At 40.8% G+C, this 20162-nt stretch overlaps 1 protein-coding gene across 16 annotated transcripts in view; it reads left to right on the forward strand.

Annotated features, from left to right (window-relative positions):
* Positions 1-401: 401 nt before the first annotated feature.
* Positions 402-20162, forward strand: part of WDFY4 (WDFY family member 4) — a 131969-nt gene continuing 112208 nt past the window's right edge. For 7 of the 16 annotated variants that reach the window (XR_005701882.2, XR_005701883.2, XM_040071396.1 and 4 more), the window contains exons 1-7: positions 402-569; positions 950-1186; positions 2671-2781; positions 5109-5302; positions 5767-5867; positions 5975-6267; positions 16877-17138. Coding sequence is in view for 13 of the 16 variants with exons in the window: in XM_040071396.1 (XP_039927330.1) it covers positions 6179-6267; positions 16877-17138 (351 nt within the window). In the remaining 3 variants the exon portion in view is untranslated. Of the gene's footprint in view, positions 570-949; positions 1187-2670; positions 2782-4780; positions 4996-5108; positions 5303-5766; positions 5868-5974; positions 6268-8742; positions 9709-12892; positions 13058-16876; positions 17139-20162 lie in introns of those variants that run through there. The other 9 variants (XM_040071402.2, XM_040071403.2, XM_040071404.2 and 6 more) reach the window with 9 other exon arrangements.

Genomic DNA, 20162 nt, shown 5'->3' on the forward strand with positions numbered 1-20162 from the left:
CCCTGGACTTTGGCCCCACTGAATTTCAGATCCAGTTTATTTAGACTGTAACCAAAATTACAATCCGTTCTAATATGTTATAAAATGGAGTTCATGGAAAAGGGAAACAAGGAAAAACCATTGTGTGCATTTTGAGATAAATAACAGCAGCAACATTTCTTCTGCAAGGCCAGTTTGAATGGTTATATATTCAGGAACTGTGGAATTCTGATGAAGTAGTTTGTGCATTAATGAACAACTTTTCAAGTATCTAATGACCAGAAGGAATTTCAATTTGATATAGCTCTTGCTTACAGGCTAAATGATCATCACTTGAAAACTCTTGATGCTGATGATGCCAGCTGGTTTTCCAGGTGAAAAAGGCTACTGGTCCTTCAGCTTCCTGTAACCAGTGATTTTACTGGCAGGCTTAGGGCTTAAAGCAAGAAACTCTTAAACCATGAAGAGAGAATTTTTCTTCTTTGGAAATGGCCTCTTGAGTATCACGTACAATGGGGAAAGCTGCGTAGATGTTCTAGAGCAGCTCTGGAAACAACTGGAAGCTCAAAGTTATCTTTCAGGAAAAAAAGGTAATTCAGGAAAATCTTTAGTTCAGGGATTATCTAACATCAAGTGAGAAAGAATGGAACGATTCCTTTAGGTTTGGCTATAAAGTAAGGAAATGCATGAACTTAATGACATCTTGGGCTTCCAGGGGTAATCTTACTGCAGGAGGCAGTGAATGTGCCAAACACGTCAAGACTGCTAGGAGGGGACAGAACTGTGATCTTACTGAGTTACATTCAGTAATGAGGGCTAAGGGGGAGACTAAGCAAGAATAATATTTAATGTTTTTCAGAATGAAGCTAGGGAATTTCTGGGTGCCTTTATTATTCTTTTACAGTCGATGTTCCTTCCCATCTAGTCACATTCTGCAAATAGGTCAGGAGCAATTAATCTTTGATTTCAGGATGTAAGAGTGACTCTCTAGAGAGCAGCTGTAGCTTGAGAGAGCCTATAACACAGCTGCCTTGGACTTCAGTGGGACAAGAAACCACCCTGCAGAGATATTCCTGGCACAATGTAATTTTGTTTCTCCTCTGCCATGGCGAACATATACCAAGTGTACCTATATCCCTGCAAGAGCTCACCTGCTACTATTGGAAATACCTTAACACATTCCAAAATTTATTCAAAAGAGTGCCCGGTAAGAAAAATAGATATTTTACATAAGTGGCCTTCAAAAACACCTTGAGATTTGTATGTTATTTTTCAAAGTAGATTAAAAACATGACTTGGATTTCTTTCTGCTTTTGTTTATACTTGACAAACATTAGAGATGTTGATGTGCCCTTTCTGATTTTGTTATAAACAGTAATCTCTGACCATATCAAGGTGCAGTATTCTAATGAGAAACAAAACCTTTGACAGAATTGTTCTGCTTTTGAGAAGCTATTAGGTAGGGCAATTGAAGAGGTGGTGAAAAAAGGATAGACAATTCTGAATGATCTGATAAAGATTTCCAAATGTGTTTTGTGATGAACCTTCATGTATTACAAGAAAGCAAGGCTTAGATCATGAATAGGTGTTTAAAGAACTTTCTTAAGAGTAATATCTTATAAATCCAGATATTCTAGATTTCATAAACAGGGAGAACAAAGCTTGTTCCTAGTTTTTAATTTTTTAAATTTTTTTTTTTTTGTCTCTGTGGTATTATCCTTACTATACCAGGATCAGAAATTATATGTCCCTTTTAGTACTAGAAACTCCTGCTATTGCCATATTCCTAAACATGTCTACTAGCAAAGTTTCCTTTGGTAATGAAGGTGAACATAAGGTTACTGAGACAGCATGGCTCTAAGTATCGCATTTGCTTTTCACAGGACAAAGAGATAAATATAGAATGGATACTAGTCAGATGGACAAACAGTGCGCATCTTAATTTTGTGTCTAGATGATAGCTTTATCAAGGATGCAGAGGGAAATCTTTAACCATTGCAATATCTGCTGATCGATAGTGTCAGGTGACAGGGCAGATCGGAGACTTTGAATGATTTGGTTCTGCTCTGTATAAGATCTAGTGGATATTTTCCAATCTGAAATTGGATGACAATGACACTGCAACTTGTGTCTCACAGTGAGATAAAATACGGTTAACACAATCAAGGTACACAGAAATAATTTTTCTTCAATTATATCTGGCTTGAAATGTGTTTCACATCTGAATAAGGACTACTCAGACTGTTGAGGATTAGGGCACCTCTCCTACAAGGAAGCATTGAGGGAGACAGAATTGCTTAATCTGTCAAAAAGGCCAAGGGAGTAATCTAATATCAACCCACAAGTAGTTAAAGGACATTTTCAGAGTATAAAATCAAACACCTGCTATTACAGGTGCTAAAACACAAAAGGAAGTTTGGACCTTAGGAACTCAGACTGGAGCCCAGAAAACCTTTTTGACCAGGAGGATGATGATGCAGCACTAGGACAGATACCTGCAGAGCAGGGGAGATGTCAGCCTGCAGAGGTTTTTAAGATGATTAGATTAGTCTGTTTTTTCTGTTCCAAGCAGTAGGCTGGACTAAGTAACCCCCAGAGGTCCCTTCTGTCAACGTTTCTGTGAGTCTGTCTAAAATCCTCTTTTCTGCTGCTACATCTTTTGATCTAACAAAATGCTACTTTTGTCTCTAGCCCTTGCCTCACTATCACCTTCAGATCATCACAGATCTGAGAGGGCTGCTACTGGTATCAAATCAAGGAAATCACAGCTGAAGATCTTCCCTTCATCATTGCTTCTTTCAAGTAGGTGATTCTTCTCACAGAAATTCTCTGTGAAATCTATTCTGATCTTTCTGAACTTAATTTCCTGATTCCAATACAGAAAAATGTTTGAAGGTTAAATTTAAATCATGAGAGTGCTCACAAGCTTCACATCAAAATATGTATTTTAACTGACCTGCTGGATCAGAATTTATTGGAGTATTTCACATTGTTTGGATTTTGCATTATGTTAGCAAAGCATCTCAAACTTCAAAATGAAGTTCCTTAACATGACCAAGTCCCAGTTAACTGTGCAGTTGTGCTGACATCTCTGGTTCTAATTGTATTACCTACACAGTTATGCAGTCTGCTCCAATCACCTCACGAAATTTGCCAGGTTGAACTTCTTTGCTATTCCTGAGACAGGTAGGATGTGAAAGCCTGAAGACATTATTGACTTCTCACTTGTTCATCTGTTTCTGCACACCCCCAGACCTCCCCTGCACCTTGGAGAACAGTGACAGCAATATATCCTATGGCAAGGAGCTGCAGGACCTCAGCTGCATAAAACACAGTAACCTGGGAAATTGTTCATCTTCTGTCACCTATGGGCCTGGAAGAAATTAGGTCCTTGGCTGGGAGAGGAGATAAAGAAATGCATTATTTAAAACTCAAATGCTGTCTCTGCAGAATGAATGTAACTTTTTTCTTTTAGTGGCAGGAATCACAGAGCAGTGCATGCATATTTTAGGCATCAGGGACTGAAACTGGCATCCTCAGGAATGTATCTCCTCCTGCTGCCTCAGGGAAAAATATAGACATTTAGGCAGATCTGATTCAAAATGAAACTAGGGTGAAAACTGGAGGCTAGGTGAAAAATGGAGGGAGCTAAAAATTTCAAATGTGCTATTATTTTAACACTGACCCATTTTCCTTCTGTTTCAAATCATCTGAAGCAGAGAAGAAGAAAATAATGAAATTAAAATAGAGTTGTTAATGACTTCCAGTTTGGGAGGACCAGGTACTATTTGTGACCCTGCCACTGGGCTGGGTATGTTATTTCAATTCGTAATGTTACTGTTTACAACCTGTGAAATGGAGTCTGTAAAACTGACCTCTCTGATAAGCTTTTCAAGATGTGTGGAAGAAAAATTCCCAACCAAATGTGCTTAATATAAGAAATGTTACTTATTATATAAAAGTGCTATCTGAAAATATGTTCCCATTAATGTTTCTCGATCAAACTGTTATGGAAAAAATGTGATATTATTTTGAAAAATATTTTTGACTTCTCTTTGGGTGAAAAAAATCTAGGAATCATTCATTTTAGAGCAGATATTATCCTGTTAAACGTTGTCTTATCTTGGTAATCAGCATCTTGTTTACAAGGACAGCAGTTTCCTGAAAAATGACAAACGCTTCTTTCCTTTGCCTACCCCAATATTCATATGTGGAGCAGACTCATTTGGATTACCCAACTGTTTCTTTATACAAATGTCTTCTCAGATATGCCCTGGTGTGGAGGTTGTCCACTCACAGCTGCAGTATAATGAGTCTGCAGAGAGATACTTCATTTGAAAAGTCAGAAATCTGCAGGAGCAAAAAAATGCCATAGATCTAAATCCTTAACAAGATTCCTAAGCTTGCAGGAAATTTCAACTTAGAAAAATAAGATAATGAAAAGTTCTACATTACTAGATTTTCAGAGAGAACTGAACCACTCATTGAAGTTTTATGAATGGGATTTTTATTTTGTTTAAAAACAACCAAATAACCCTCTAAAAATCACTCACCTGAACTCCCCAGCAATATCATTTATCTCAGTATATTCTTGTTTATTATCCTTCCTCTAGCCTTACTAATATTTTTGTTCAAGGTTTAAACGAAAAAACACCTTTCCAAAACAAAACATCAACTAGTTTAATTTTGAAAGTATCAAACCCCATTTTTTAACTAAATATCCTTTATGTTTTGTTTTGTTTTGTTTTTTTTTTCCTTTTGCTAATGCTGACACAATTTAAAAGTAATTTGCTTCCCCCAGAGTTCCATTCTTCATCCACAATCTTTTATCTGCTCTGCTACATGCTGACACCTTTACAAGCTCTGTCCCTAAAGTGAGAAGGTCAAAGTACACCACCGTTTTCTAAGCGGCTTCTCAGCTGGATGCTCAGCTGAAACCTGTCCATTCCAGAGGCTGGGGAGAGTGTGAAAAACGTAATCCTAGAAATGCTCAAATAGCTGAAAGCACACAGGCGGGTGAGTGGTTATATTTTGTGCTGTGACACTCTACAGCCTCGCTTTTTAAGATGGTCTCAGGAAAAGAAATGGAAGCTGCAAGCCTAGGATGAAAATGAGCTGTGTACTTGCAGGTATGTGAGATTTTGGCTGCCTGATGTTAGAGCAGCCCTTGCAAGCCCTTCTGTTGTGCTGCCATCTCGTGACGCTCAGGGAGGACGGTGCCAACACCAAAGATGCTGAGAATGAAGGCTGCCCATGTTGCTGCTGAGAACCACAGAGCAAGTAATGTTCTCTGAAGCCCAGAGAGATGCCAAAAGGCTGTAAGGTACAGTTTCCTATTTAAGATCTATATGGACAAAACAGGCCTGTGGAAAGGGGAGAGCTCTGAATATCTCTGGCAGGAATGCCTGTACTGGGCAAAGGCTGGCTGTTTGAATTTTTCATCTTTATTCTTGTCTCATCTGAGGGAAAAAAAAAAAAAAAATAGAAATTAAGAGTTTAGTGGAAATTAAAAAGGAAAAGACATTAAATAGAAATAAAAATACCACCAGAGCCTTGCATACCTCACTGAGGGTTTAGTCATACACTTGTCATCTGTGCATTTCAGATGTCTTTTAAGATGGATTCCCCCTCTGACTCTGAACTATTCTTCCACATATGCCAAATAAAATACAAGCCATGTGCCTGATTCTGACTTTTTTTTTTTTTTTTTTTTTTTTTTTTTTTTTTTTTTTTTTTTTTTTTTTTTTTTTTTTTTTTTTTTTAATTCTGTCAATGTTCTGAACACAGGTTCTGGTACTAGTCTACTAGTCTGTTCCTACGTATTTGAATGAAAGGGAAAACCTTGCAGGTTACCTTCTGAACGTGTATAGGTCCCAGACTTTGACAAGGTAGATTTCTGCTTCCTTCAGGTTAGAGGCATCAGTATTGTGGCTGATGTACTGAGATGCAAAGCAATTATTTAGGTCTCACCTTATGACTGCTGTCTGTTTTTCAGACAGCTTAGCAACTCTTGTAACTGAGTAAGCCTTTGGAGACCTCCGTGTGAAGCCTGCCATTCACATTTCCCTGCTTACAGCCAGGCAGTTCCTGAAGGCAGTGATCCGAGAGACCCTGTGTCTGCACTGACATCCTCACGTGCAGCCTTGCAGGAGGAATTTGCTGGTTTGTCAGATCTGAGCCACTGCTCTGCAGCCCTGCAATGGCACAGCAGCAGAAGGGGCTCCCCTCTGACACGGAGCTGCTGAGGAGCCCGTTGCACTTCCCTCCTGTGGTGAGCCCCCCTGCAAGGTAAGGACTGCATTCTTTTACCAGTTCCTCCTTTACTGCATATGGTAGCTGCCTCTGCTGTGACAGCTCTGCTTTCAAGTTCTGCTGAATGCTCTGAGCTCCAAATGATCACACAGCCAATGAATACTTGCTCTAATTTGCCCCATTAACAAAGTATTTTCTAGTTGTGCAGTGCTTGCGTTAATTTCAGGACTAAAATCACTTCTCTGATGAGCAGCAGCAATTTTGTATATCCTTATTGGTCCAGCTCCTAGCACAAAAGCAAACACTGATGCAGAACCTGGCTATAAATTAAGTAGAGATTAAGGATATTTTTTTCTTATTATTTGCCAGCCTAGAACAGGGTCATTTGAGCACCATAACAGCAACAGTCTCCAGGGAAGCTACTCAGCTTCCAGAACAGTTTGGGGTTTTTTTTGTTTTTTTTTTTAAATCAGAGCATACCAGATAGCAAAACCACTGTTTTCATTCCCATTCCTTTTGTCCAGAATTTTGTACGACTTGCAGTGCAATGCAATTGGAGTATTGGTCCCATAAATAAAGAATTGAAGAAAAGGGAAGATACATGAGTCTGGTTCACAGAGCTAGAAGAATATCTATAGAAAAACCAGGCTTATCAATGAATAGGGTGTTACAGCTTATTAAGCCTGGCTTATTAGGCACTTGCAGGTACCTGAGCAGTTTTGACTGTGGGAAGAACAAGGTCGCAAGAGCTGGAGTTTATCACTAAACTTGAGAGCTGCAGAAAAACAAAAAAGTGAAACCAAGCAACAAAAAAAGCCCCAGCCCCCCCCCCCCCCAAAAAAAAAAAAAAAAAAAAAGGAAAAAACAAACAAACAAATAGTAGTTAGCAGGGGACATATCAGAGCTGGAAAAGTGTCTGCTCTAACGCTTGTGTTTAGAGGATCGTGTTTAATTTGTTTAGCCTGAACTGTAGACTCCCTATTTCCTCTACGCTGACAGTGTTGCTGTAGGCTGTGCAAGCTGCACAACATCTTTGCAGAAAGCAAAGGGGGTGTAAAACAGGAACTAGGACCCGTTTCTGAAACTTAAGAAAGTAATGTTGATGGCAGAGATTTGATGATCCTTCTGCAGAGAGAATGAGAAAGCATAAGAATAAATCTTCCAAAAAAAGCAACTCTTGGCCAATACATGTTTTGTAATTACATCTTGTGCTTTTGTCTGCAGCTGTCTGAGCGCTATTTTCTGATAAGCACTCTGTGCTAAAGTCTAACTTCGCTTTGTAAATATATTTTTAAAAATCCTGCAGAGCTTCTGTATCATGATCGTTTAATTCAACAACTTTTGAGTTGATATGAAAACAATGAATTCCTGTGTATCCTGCAGTGCAGAGCTAATCTGAGGTACAGGAGGGGGCATGCCATTGCTATGCCAATTACATTTTTTGCACCAGCCTTTCAACTTCCTCAATCTCATTAGACTAACATGAGTTCTAGTGTGGAGATCATGTGTTCAGTCAAGCTGCCTTAAAATTTTCCTGCACAACACTTTTCTATTCAGTAGGTGACATTTAATCAAAATAGCAGCCTCCCAGAAGAACATTATTTGTGATACTTTTGTTCTTCTGGGGAAAAAATTCTATTTATTCAGTTCTGTTTGGTTCTGACAATTTCAAACAAAAATGTTTTAACTCTTGCTACATATCCATTTTTAAATGAGGCTTCTTTTTTGTGTTTTAAAAGTTGATGTTATTTTACTGACTCTGGAATAATTCTGAGATTTATTTATGCACAAAATTTTTTAAAAGTGTAGCTTAAAATTATTTTGTACTTCTGTAGTTATATCATCCAGTGAGTTCCCCTGACTAATTTTAACAGAGCCAAAAAAAAAAAAAAAATTACCAAAGGGTCAAGCTGTCAGGCAGCTGATTTACATGTGCTGCATAATGGTTTGTAGGAAACTACCTCAGTATTGCCCAGATTTTGAAAGATCAAAAACCATTGCTGCAGCCCAGCATGCAAGATGCAGGCGATTGGGTACACTTCTGTTGGTTCCTGTTTAAACAAAAACATTGAAAGAAATTCATTTTGACTTGCAGATTTGTGTTCATGGAGGGAATTTGTTTGCAATGGAACATTTTGAAATAGCAGAATTCAAGTGGCAAATTATCCTTACTACATAACATGGCTACTTCTGTTGAAAGGTGCCAGCTGTGTGCTGGGGGGAACAGAGGACCAGCTGCAGGACTCCTGACCTTGCTCAGGTGGAAACATGGGGGGAAGAAATGGATCACTTTTCTGAGACAAGTTAGGAGCTTGACCACAGGACCAAGCTGCAAACTGCCCTCTTTTTAAACCCACAGTCATGGTGCCAGAGCAGCGGGGGATGTCTGGGGCTCCCGATACAGGCTGAGAGTGCTCAGGTGCAAGGGGTGCTGGCAGGGAGCAGGCAGGATATACTCTCCTTGTGCATACACTCTGTGTCTTCACCAGCTGCCTCTCATGGTTTCCCCAGCAGGAGCTCCATTTGGTTACCTGTGCAGGTGCACAAACACGTGACTTACCTGCAATCTGCACAGTGTGGCCGTGCTTCGGCGCACGTCGCCTTCTTCACCCAGGGTGGTGGTGCTGCCCAGGAGCCTGGGTGGGAAGGGCCCTGGCTCAGCTCCTGCTGCCTGGCAGCACCAACAGAAGCTGTCTTTTCCTCCCACCTCCACAGGGCTTTGACCTCCGGAGAAGACCCGGCCAAGAGCCAGGTGCCTCTGTACCACTGCTGCCCCACACCTCCCCTGTGCGTGTGCCCAAGGGAGAGGAGCTGAGCTGCTCAGACCCACAGTCCTGCAGCTTCTTCGTAGCCTGCTGCCTTTGCTCCTTTGGGAGGGTGTGCTGATGGAGCTGAATGCCTCCTTCATGGCAAATTTCAAGGTTTGCTGGGAAAAATGACGAGTGAAAATGATGGTTAAGCAGCTGGTTTAAATTTCTGTGTCGCCTTTCTCTGTGGTTTCTCTGTCAGCTTCTGTTCTGCCACTGAAAAGAAGGGAGGAAAATGAAACACAGCAGCTTCCCTAAAGAAATGAATAATGATTCTAAGAACATTTTTTAATCAACTGTCTTTTTATCAAGAAAAGATGACAGATTTTAGCAAGAAAGGCAAAGAGTGGGGGAAAAGCCTGCAGCTAATTCAACTTTTGGACACTGAAATGTTGAAAGGAACACATGTTTAAATTGCTTTTTTTTATCTAGATTGAAGGTTACAAATGTACAGCACAAAAATTTTTTGTCTCAGCAAATTCAGCTGAATTTTACATTTTATGTCTACAAGGAGACAAACCTGCTGAAGGGAGAAATACAGGCTTTTCAGCAAAGCCCCATCCCATTTGAGTTTGCAGTTGGGATGAACTGTGAGCCCTTCAGGCAAAGACAACTGCACAGCCGTAGCCAGAGGACATGTCTGCTCTTGCTGTAGCCAATCAGACATTTGGTGAGTGTAATACAACTCAAGCATAATGCAAGTTGTGTTTTTGGGGAAACCTGCATTTGCTGACCTCCAGCCACAGGCTGAAGAGGTACTGTGATCCTTGGCATTCTGAACCAATGAGATATGTTGGTGTGGCTGGTATCATAGATGTAAAGGCATGAATCTTATTTTTTCCACTTGTGTGTGGAGATCGAAGGCAGAAAGAAGAAAGAAGTTTGACAAGAGGGACAGTATTCACTGCTGTGAGACCTCGTAGTTATCTCTGGGTCCTTGCCTGGGAAAGCCAGCTGTTTGTCTGGCTCAGGCAGGACACCATCTCCACAGGGCCATGGATGACCTACATCATGACCTACAGTGCTGCTCTACCAGATGGCAGTTTCCAGTTGGTGTTGGTAGAGCTGGCTCCTGGGACCAGGAGATTTAGTGCCCTTTCTAGAGGTCTCGGACAAAATGAAGGTTCCTTTGAACTAGGTGCACTGACACAGATGTAAATGCATGTAAGAGAGGTCTTTTTTTTTTTTTTTTTTTTTTTTTTTTTTTTTTTTTTTTTTTTTTTTTCCCTGAGACTATAAGGAAGAGGACAAAGAAGGATTTTTCTTCCCATTTTTTTGTAGGCGGAGGCACATTACAAAGCAATTTTTAGTATAAACAAACCAGACTGACAAAGGGTATTGTGGCACTTTTTCTTAATATGATAACTGTATGTTTGTCTTTACCCCTTGAGTTATTTTTAATACAGATAATTTGGTTACATCTGTTTTGCTCCAGTGAAGCAGAGAGTAAGTGGGTAGGCGTGTTGAAACTGGACTTTCAGATCCATCAACTGTTACTGAAGTATGAAAAAGAGAAATGGTGCTTCCTCTGTTGTGACTCCTCTAACAGTTGTGTGTCTGCTTGAGTCCTGACATCATCTAGTGAGGAGGTGCCACTGGATTGGGAAGATACCTGGGAAATAAACCTCTCTGATCAAACAGTATGGCGAGGCTGCTGCAAATGACTTTCTGTACTTTAAAACTGGCAGTAAAAGGGTGCAAGGGGAGCACATTTAGGCTTGTTTCTCAGTTAGGAAGTCTAAGACAGCAATGTTCCCTCTGGATTGGTATTAATATTCTCTTCTGGATCTCTGTGCTTCTGCCATTCATCTCATCAGTGTGGGTTTGGCTAGACTGGAAGTGGATCAGCTGGTATGTGAATGGCCTACAGCAGGAAAGTAGCAGATGTGGTGGCACAGACTTTCACAGGCTGTGTGAGCTTGCTCAGCCTGTGCTGAGAGCTGCCAGAGGCCACACCAGTGCAGCACAGAGCTGTGAGTGCCTCTGGGGCTCACTGAAGTGGCCAAATGCAACATGCACTGGAGCTGCCCTTAGTGTACACAGCTCAGTGTGACTTTGCATCTTTTCGGAAAACACTCTGTAAATTATACTTAGTTTAGCTAATGCTTCCCAAAACTTGGTCAGTTTAGGGGCTACTGTATGTATGGAGTGGTGCAGAGTCTTTTCCTTGGGATCTAAGGTATATTTCTGTTTGCCACAAAGCTACAGTTCTGCTTAAATTCTGGTATAATGTGTTAAGGGATGAACTAAACCCATGATTTTGCTGCTGCCTCTATTCCAGTACAAGACATTTCCTGTAAGGGATGAGAACAGTCCTCTGGGATTGCTCTGTGCCAGGAACACCACTGCATCAAGACGGGTCCCTGTGGAGTATAGGCAACTGCTATCCTGGTTTATGGCTTACTGGGAGTCTTCAGCCTGGATTAGCAGTGCTTTATGCAGTGAAATTGCAGCTTAGTTGGAAGAGAAAGTTGGTTAGTTTTCCTTCTGAATGCTTTTTCAAGCATTTGAATAAAGCAGATGTTAACAGAAAAACAGGTGGCTTTAACCACCTAGGATAGAGTCCCCCCAGGTTTCAGTCACTCTAAGGTCATAATCTGGTTGGTTCTTGAGGTCACCATAAAATTGCTGGGGAGAAGCAGTTGGAAACACTTGAATTTCCTGTGTAAAAATGTTTAAACTCCTGAATCATGATTTTAAAGAGTTAAGATTTTAGCTAAAGGTTAGAAGCAATTGATATTGATCAAGATGTCAGTTAGATTAGTAAATGGTAGGTTAATGATTATTAGATGCCCAAGCTAGAGCTAACAGTTATATTATGAGCTTGTTTATAGAAAAAGTGGAGTAAGTGAACCGTCATAAGAACAGATTGAAACCACTAAGAACAATGGCCAGCACCTGGACTTGGTATCAATCAATCACGAAGCAGGGGACCTTGGACAGTGCCAGAGGGTCACAGAGACCTGATGAAGACTCTCCTGACTTCATCCTTTGAGACCACTGACCCAATTTGAGACCACCAACCCAATTCAAGAGAAGAATTGTGCATGCATGAAGGACTGATAGCCTCATTTTAGTGCAGAGCTGGGATGGGAGGTGCTGCGGTTACGCATACGTATTGTATGTAAGATCTTGGAAAATAAATAGAGAGCAAAGAGCCTTGTTCGGCACAGCCACGCCTTTCGGAGATGACTCCCGTGCCGCCCGCCGGTGAACAAACACACCGCTTCGTAACTTTAACTAGTTAGAGGGTCTTTGTCCGTGACTATATCGGTTTTCAATGACTCACTCCGGCTCCCCTTAAAAAAAACGTTATAAAGCCTTTCAGATGTGTTATTAGGGAGAACAAAAAGGTAACTAGACAACCAAGAAGGAATCTTCCCCCAAGTCCCTATCTAATCAAGTATTCATTTATGTTCTCAGTGAGCTTATAATGCTTGTTTGCCTCTTGATCTGAGTAGCTGCCTTGACCATTTCAGTAAAGAGGTCAGGGACATAGAATTCCCCTTGGCATTCAAAGGTATTTATTTTAAGGTTGCGGCATTTGAGGAAGGACTACAACTGTTGCCTGACTTTGGCCATAGATCGTTGCATAGGGAGCATGAGCTTTGTGGTGCTCTATTCCTGTAGTAGCCTTGTGAACCTTAAATTTAGAACCAAAATGAAACAAATCCCACTCCCCTTTCCCCTTGTGAATGTGGTACAGAGAGGGAAATGCCTGGTCACTCTTGATGCAGGGAGAAGAATGTGGTGCCTTCTAGGTTTGTGTGTTAGCTGAGCTCTCCTAAATTGCTTTGGGAGCTTGATGGCTCCTGAGCTGTGGTTCATTTGCTTTTCACTTCTGCTTTCCTCAGGAAGTAAGTGCAGCAGCTAATCAGGTGATTCACAGTGGAAAGTTTAAAGAGCAGAGTGGGAGCTGCTGCATACACCAACATGCCTACTAGGACAGAAGCAGCAACATTCATTTCTCTGGATATGGTTATTGACTGCAAAAGGAGCTGCCAAATCTAGGAGCCCAGGTATGTCAAGAGATTTTCTCTGAAAGCAGACAGAACAGACTGGTAAATGTTGAAAGAGCAGGCAATATTGGTTGCAACTGGTATGTTATGACAGGATTTCAGTTAGTGAAAGTTTCAGTCAAGGTTCACCCTACGCTGCAGTGCAAAACCAGCTTTCCCTAGTGGAAGTAGTGGAATTCTGTTTTTTACCATTTACAATTATTAGCTGTCATAACTGTGTTTATTAAACAGTCATCTTGGCTGACAGTGAAAGGAAGGGAGTAGAAAGGAGTATTGCACTGGATTTTTAGGTTGATCTGAGCTGTGTGTTTCTTATAGTCCACAGAATCCTGGGATTTAATAGTCAAGAAAAGTATGTTAGGATAAAGAATATTTAAAGCAGGTAGTCCTAGAACTCAGGGTCTGATATTTTGTCTAGTATATCTCTTGATATCTGAACAGCTGGAGTAAATAAGGAGGCCAATTATAGTCTTTATTTTGTGTTCATGTACTTTTGGAGATTAAAGATTTTCATGTACATTCAACTAACATTTTTTAAAGATGCTAACTGTAAAAAGTGGATCAATTTTGGCATGAGACTTGATTCTCTTTTGGTCTTGGTGCAAATTGGGATATTTTACTTGAATGGGATCCTTCCATGAACGGCTAATGGGGGTAATCACAGATAAATATAATTAAAATGTCATTAAAAAATCATGTTTGTTCAACTAGTAAGCTTTTAGTGACAGTATTCTGCTGGTCCTTTTGCCAGTTTTGGTCATGCCTTTCTTCCCTTCTGTCTTTCTTTCTGGAAAGATGTTGCCACACTCCTGTGTGATTTCAGACAACCTTTATTTAGAAAAAAAGGGAAAATACATGATTAAGTTCCATTTTCTCTCTGTAACCTGACACTGCATTCTCAATGATACTATCAGATTTATTTAATTAATCTTCACTTTTATATCTAAAAATATTTATTATTTAGAGTTTATTTTTTGTATCATTGTGATACTTATCAAAAAGTATTGTATCAAACTTAATCAAGAATCAAACAAAAAACTTATCGATGCTGAAATAAGCTATTAACTTACACTTAGGATCAGAACAAGTGGTGGAATGAACAAGAGACAAGATATATGACCTTTTCAAAATATTTATGTTATCCTTAATACCAAAAAATATTTGAATGCTGAACTATATGATTTTGTGTTTGGTCTAGAAGAGTAATAGTCCTCCAAGACAGACAGAAAATTGAAAGGATTTAAAAGTCAAGTTACAGATGCAATGAAAGGCTTTTAGGAGAAGTAATATTTAAAGCATATAGTGCAAGTAGAGTCAACAGACTAATTAATATTGGAAGACTGATATTTAGTCTGATATGGCTTTTGTAGTCTAAATCGTTGGAATAAATAACAAGGAATACCATAGTCCTCCTTTTGCTTTCACATAGTTTTGGAGATTAAAGTGTTTCACATACACTTCAAACGTCTTACATCTCCAGTTACAATCCCATCTTCACTAATGAAGTTGTTTGTGAGTATCTGGTTATAAGAGTTTCTGTGGATAGAGTGAATATGTTGAGAGGCTGTCCCTGCTTGCTTTAACTGTGCCACCAACAAGAGAGACCCTCAGTCAAGTATAAATAGGAAGAGAAAATTGGTAAGCACATTTGCAGAGCCATGCAGTGCAGCTCAGGGAGTTGACTCATCAGTCTCAGACCTGCTTCTGAGGCCAGTGGAAGCACTTCATTTCACCTCTCCATGACTAAGATTCACCATTTGTAGAATGCCTCTGTAAAGCACTTTGGGCTTCTCTATGCAGAGGACCACGGTGAGCTCCACGGCACTGGAGCTACTTGTTAGCATTGATTTAGGCTTAGCAGAGTAGCTCCCAAGGTGAGAGATCTCCTTGAGGAAGAGAATGGCTTTGCTATTTTGGATGTAAGTTGAGCCTCACTGAAAACATAACTGAACTATGCTCACCGAAGTTGCTAGAACAGCACCCAGGCTTTCTCAACCAACACACTTACAGCTTCAGGATGACTCAAGTGGGTCAAAATCCCAGAGTTAAGTATAATGTATGACAAATGTAACTCCCACACAGTCATGAGGAACAGAGTCTTCCTCTTTACTCCGTGCAGTCACCACACTTTTTCGTCTCATGGGGCTTGTATTAATACAGATAATTAAGGAAAACAACAGCAATAAAACACAAAATGTTGTGGAGATACGAAGTTCTGGACTGACTTTTCCTTGGGGACCGATCAAAATGACATAGGCCTCCATCTCCTAGCAAAGGAGAGATTATGGGCTGTGGTAAAATGTTAGCCTGCGGTGTAGTGTGAAGGACCAACATTTGCATCTAAGCACAGGTGTCTGCTGGGACCATCATCTTGCTGCAGGTGGTGTGGTGCACAGTGACAAGATGTATGCCCTGCACTCCATCTCTGTGGTACAGAGCTACTGCAGGAGTGTGGAAGTGAAACTGGTTCATCAGGCACGGGGTGGGCAAAATGCAAGCAGAAAGCTACCTGTGTAACTGATGGATGATGAAGGAAGAGGATCCCAAATGCAGTTTTAATGTTGGCTCATAATTCTAAACCAGGCTCATAATACTGTCTTTGAAAATTTATTTTAATGTAAGTATGTATTGGTAGTGCAGATCTGATTTATATTTTTAGTTACGTTTGCTTTTTTGGTACTTTTATTAAAATTGCGGAATGGCAATCATAGAGACCCTGTAGACAAAGACCCTATTTCCCAGAAATTAAGGTAGATTTGTGTTTTTCCTCAAGAGGTAATGATTTGTTAAGGACACTTTTGAGCCCTTAAAAAACTATTTACTTGGTAAGTAAAGTGAGATACATTCATCTTGGTGACAACGCCCATCTGGCCACCCACACTGTCATAATTTGTCCTGTCCTAGTCCCAGGAGTAGTCAGACAATGACCTGGACTCCAATAAGCACATGGATGACTTTGATGGAAACTGGAGAAGCCTGATCCCTCTTAGTGTAAATGTTGTCATGATGTAGGCTCGGCATAGCAGGGTGAGCTCACAGAAGGCTGTGGCAAAGAAGTAGGGCTGAGTGACCCCCCCAGAACAATATGGATGAAAACATGGCTGTGAAGAAGATGAGAGGACTCATCTACTTGATAAGTAGATAAGGGTACCAGAAGGATTCCTTGATATGTAGTGCAGGATGAACCCATTTTAATTTTGACGGACATGAGAGTGCCAGAAGCAGCATGCTCCTTCATTGTGCCATATCTACTTCAGTTTACAGGGCCAGAACAGCTCTGTGAGGAATCTTTGGCTTTTCCACACAGCTACTATTCCAGATGGGCTTCAGTCCCACCCTAGGTGGGGAATGTATCAGTGATGTGCTGCTAGATTTAGCATCCATACTCAATGAAATGTGTGACCTGGCTCTTGGATAGTGCTCTTCTGTTGCAGATCTGCTGATAGTAATAATTATAACTTTTTTTACAGTTAGGGTGACTGAGGAAAAAGGGAGGGGATTTGACTCAGTAGCAAAGCTGGGGCTGGAATCCAGCTTTGCTGTGTGGTTTACTGGTTTGTTCTGCCAAAGCCCAGATGAGTTGTGTAGCACATATATGTCTCATGGAAGAGAGCTTGTTCATGCAATTTCAGGGTGGTAATGTTCTTGTCCAGGAGCAGGGTGCTTTGCCATTAAAATTGGAAAAGAGTCAGTGACTGAGAGTGTTTCCATATTTCTAAACTCTAACTCCAAGAGTTAAAACTGGTAGTGTCTCATTTCTTGGGAGAGTTGCCTGGTAAGAGGCGTAAATAACAGTGTATTTATCTGGTCTCATCTCAGCATGGACAAAGCAGCTGAACCCGTGTGGCAGCTGGAGGAATCACCTAACAGCGCAGGACAGCAAGAGCAGAACCCTGATGATGGAGACACAGCAGAAGTGCTGGAGCAGCCTGCACACAGCAAGGATGAGCTACCCCAGAGCCATACCATACTGTGGGAGACTCTAGGCAAACAGTTTGTAGAATATGAACAAATAGCTCCATTTCTCATCCCAGAGGATCAACGGAGAAGACTGCTGGAATTTCTTCCCCTCTTCTTAAAGGTTTGTTCTTTTTATTGCCTTTGGTACTGATGCAAATTTAAGTTTCTTTTACCCTATCCATTCTGTGGTCACCTAAGCAGCCAGTGTAGTCAATTGAAGCAGGATCCCTTTAGGTGATAAATTCTTTTACTCCATTGGAAGCCTGGAGAAGCAGTTTCTTGTCCTTCTTCCATCTACCTTACCTGCTAGGTTTGCATAAAGAAAAGTACATGGGGGAGCACTGCTTCACCTTCCTGAGTGGCTAAATTCCATTCTTGAACTCAGTGAGTGAGACAGGCATCTTACACAGTGAGTATCACATGAAGAGGTCACTTCATGTCTGCCTCATCTATTTTATTACTTAGTGGGGTCTGAGCACAGTTTCAGTCTGGGAAAATGTGGTTGTGGCATGCAGCCAGTTAGGGGAAATGAAGGTGCACAGCCTTAATGGAATTCTGGAGTTAATGGCAATGCTGATGTCTAATTTTAGTGCGTGAGAGAGGAGTTGGGTGAGAGATGAGGAAACCACAGAGTGAGAAGAGGAAGGGCATATCATGGGTGAGGTTCACAGCTGAGAACTAGAATATTTTAGTTAGCAGGCTGCCCTACAGCCACCATCAGCAAACAGTTTCTGAGATGAACATATTGAAAGGTGAAACTAGAAGAGCTCTGTAATGAATGGGAGCCTTATGGGTTGGTTTTCTTTGCTAGAGTCTTTGGAATATACAGGAAACTTCTTGAGTGGATCATACAGAAACAGAATGGTAGAACATATGCTGAGTGAAGCAAAAAAACTGGCTTATTTTTAAATGTACTGTGGCTATGTACAAGTACAGAATTGTTTTTCTCTTGGATTACTTTGGGTGTTTATGGGTATTGACTCTGCATTTTTACACTCTCACAGTGTCTTTCAGAAAGAGAATAAAACATCTCTTTGGTGAAACTATATTCTAATGATGGCATAGTTCAGGTGTCTGTACTTGTGAGTTCTCAGTGTTCTTGAGTGACAGAACCTAAATCTGGCTGTTCCTTACCTAGCTGAGTTGGATTTCTGAAACAGAAGTCAGTGGGTAGGTGAGGAAAATAAAAGTTAGTGCATGGTCACTGTTTACATGGAAGCATAGTGAGGCATAAAAGCGGATACTCTACATTTTGAACAGAGTGTGTAGGAAACTCACTGTGCTGAGGGCTGTGACATCTTTGGTGTCCATGACAATAAAGCAGGAATAACGTCCAGATAGTCATAAGCATTTCACTCAAGTGGATGGAGAATGAACCTCTGATGTTTTTAAGTCCTGGTGCACAGTGAAATCATTGTAGATACCGGTGTCAATGAACAGCACTGAAACTGGTGCAAAAAATTGAGTTCTGGGTAGGATCTGGAAGTGCCCATGGTGAAGAGTTTGTGGTGTTAGAGTACAAGCTTGCCCCGGTCCAAGGCAGTGCAGACAAGATGAGTGGAAGGGTCTGAAAAGACAGTGAGTGCATAGTGTGGAGCCTCAGAAGTGGCTTTCTCATTAAATCTAAATGGTCCTACAGGTATTTTATGTTTATTGAACAAAGCTTTTATTTTTAACCACTTCCTCTGAACCTCTGGATTTGTTTGTGTAGAAGAGTGTCCCTCCCAAACCAAAAGCTGTATTTGAACAGAATTGTTGCTCTCTGTATGAGCCTGTCCCTGGAAACAAATCTCTTTGCAAATGGCACTACATGGGCTGTGGAGATCTTTGCTGTCTTGGGAACTCACCACTGCCTTACCAGGTCACCAAATTACTGCCTCTGCAAAGGACAGAGTACTCAGCCTCCAAAGAATGCACATCAAAATCAGATTGGGGCTGATAATCTGACAGTTTTCTGTAGAGGTGCACATCCTTTTTCTGTGGATCTTCTTTTAAAATGACATGCTGAAAATTTCACTGTTGGGTTTGTTTTTTTCTGAGACAGCACTACAAGAAGTTACAACCTTTTTATCTGGAGTGAGTGCAACAAAGTTTTTGTTGTTGTTGTTGTTTTTTCTCCTAGAACTGTTTTCAGATCTCTTGTCTTCTTTCCTGACATGGTTTAACCTCAGCCAGCAACCAAGTAACACACAGGGACTCACTTACCCTCCATCAGTGAAACTGGGGAGAAAATCGGAAGTGTGAAAGAGAGCACCATCACTCTAAACATCTCCCACTTCTTTCCTCTTTCTTCCCCCCACTTTATGTCCTGAGCATGCTGCCCTCTGGTCTGGAACGTCCCTTTGGTCCCTGGGGTGACCTGTCCTGGCTGTGTCTGCCCCCAGCCTCCTCGCCAGCCTGGCAGCACGAGGGGGCCCTGGCTGTGTGTGAGCCCTGCTCAGCAATGACAACAACATCTCTGTATTGTCAGCCCTGCGCTGACAATCCAAAACACAGCCCCATACCAGCCACTGTGAAGAAAATTAACTCTATCCCAAACCAGCACACTTCCTCTTGAAGGTCTATGGAAAACATACATCCTTAGTGCTTCTGGGTATTAATTCATCCCAATGAACAGCTCTTGCTATGGAAGATAGTCTCTCTAAACTGCTTCCTCCTGTTTTTGTAAGCAATGTATTGCAAGCTTTATGTGAAATTCTTCTATTGTGGTTTTTCTGCCTCAAATTTACAATTAAATTGAAATTCTAAGATCTCAAAGTTCCTGAGTTCTATTAGAGCTTTAGTTTTGAATACCATGTAGTGACCATGAAATAAACAAGTTGTGGTGAGATGAGATTATATACAACATCTTTAGATTTACTGATCCTTAACTAAGTATGAAAAGTAAGAACGGTTTCAATGTGGTCATAATTGTTTGGAGTGACATTTTTAAAGAACTGAGAAATTTGTTAGTGAACAAGGATGATAAAAGTTATAAAATCCAGAAGTCTTAGGAATTAAAAATTGGACAGCAAAGCAGTAAATTCTCATGTCACAATAAATAAGCAAATAAATTTTAGTACCAGTACTTTAGGGTCAAAGGACAGTTGTTCCCGGCAGGTAAGATGAGTATTACTGAGGGACTGGCAATGTTGTACATATGCAT

The sequence above is a fragment of the Hirundo rustica genome, chromosome 8 (assembly GCF_015227805.2).
Source record: "Hirundo rustica isolate bHirRus1 chromosome 8, bHirRus1.pri.v3, whole genome shotgun sequence".
NCBI lineage: Eukaryota > Metazoa > Chordata > Aves > Passeriformes > Hirundinidae > Hirundo > Hirundo rustica.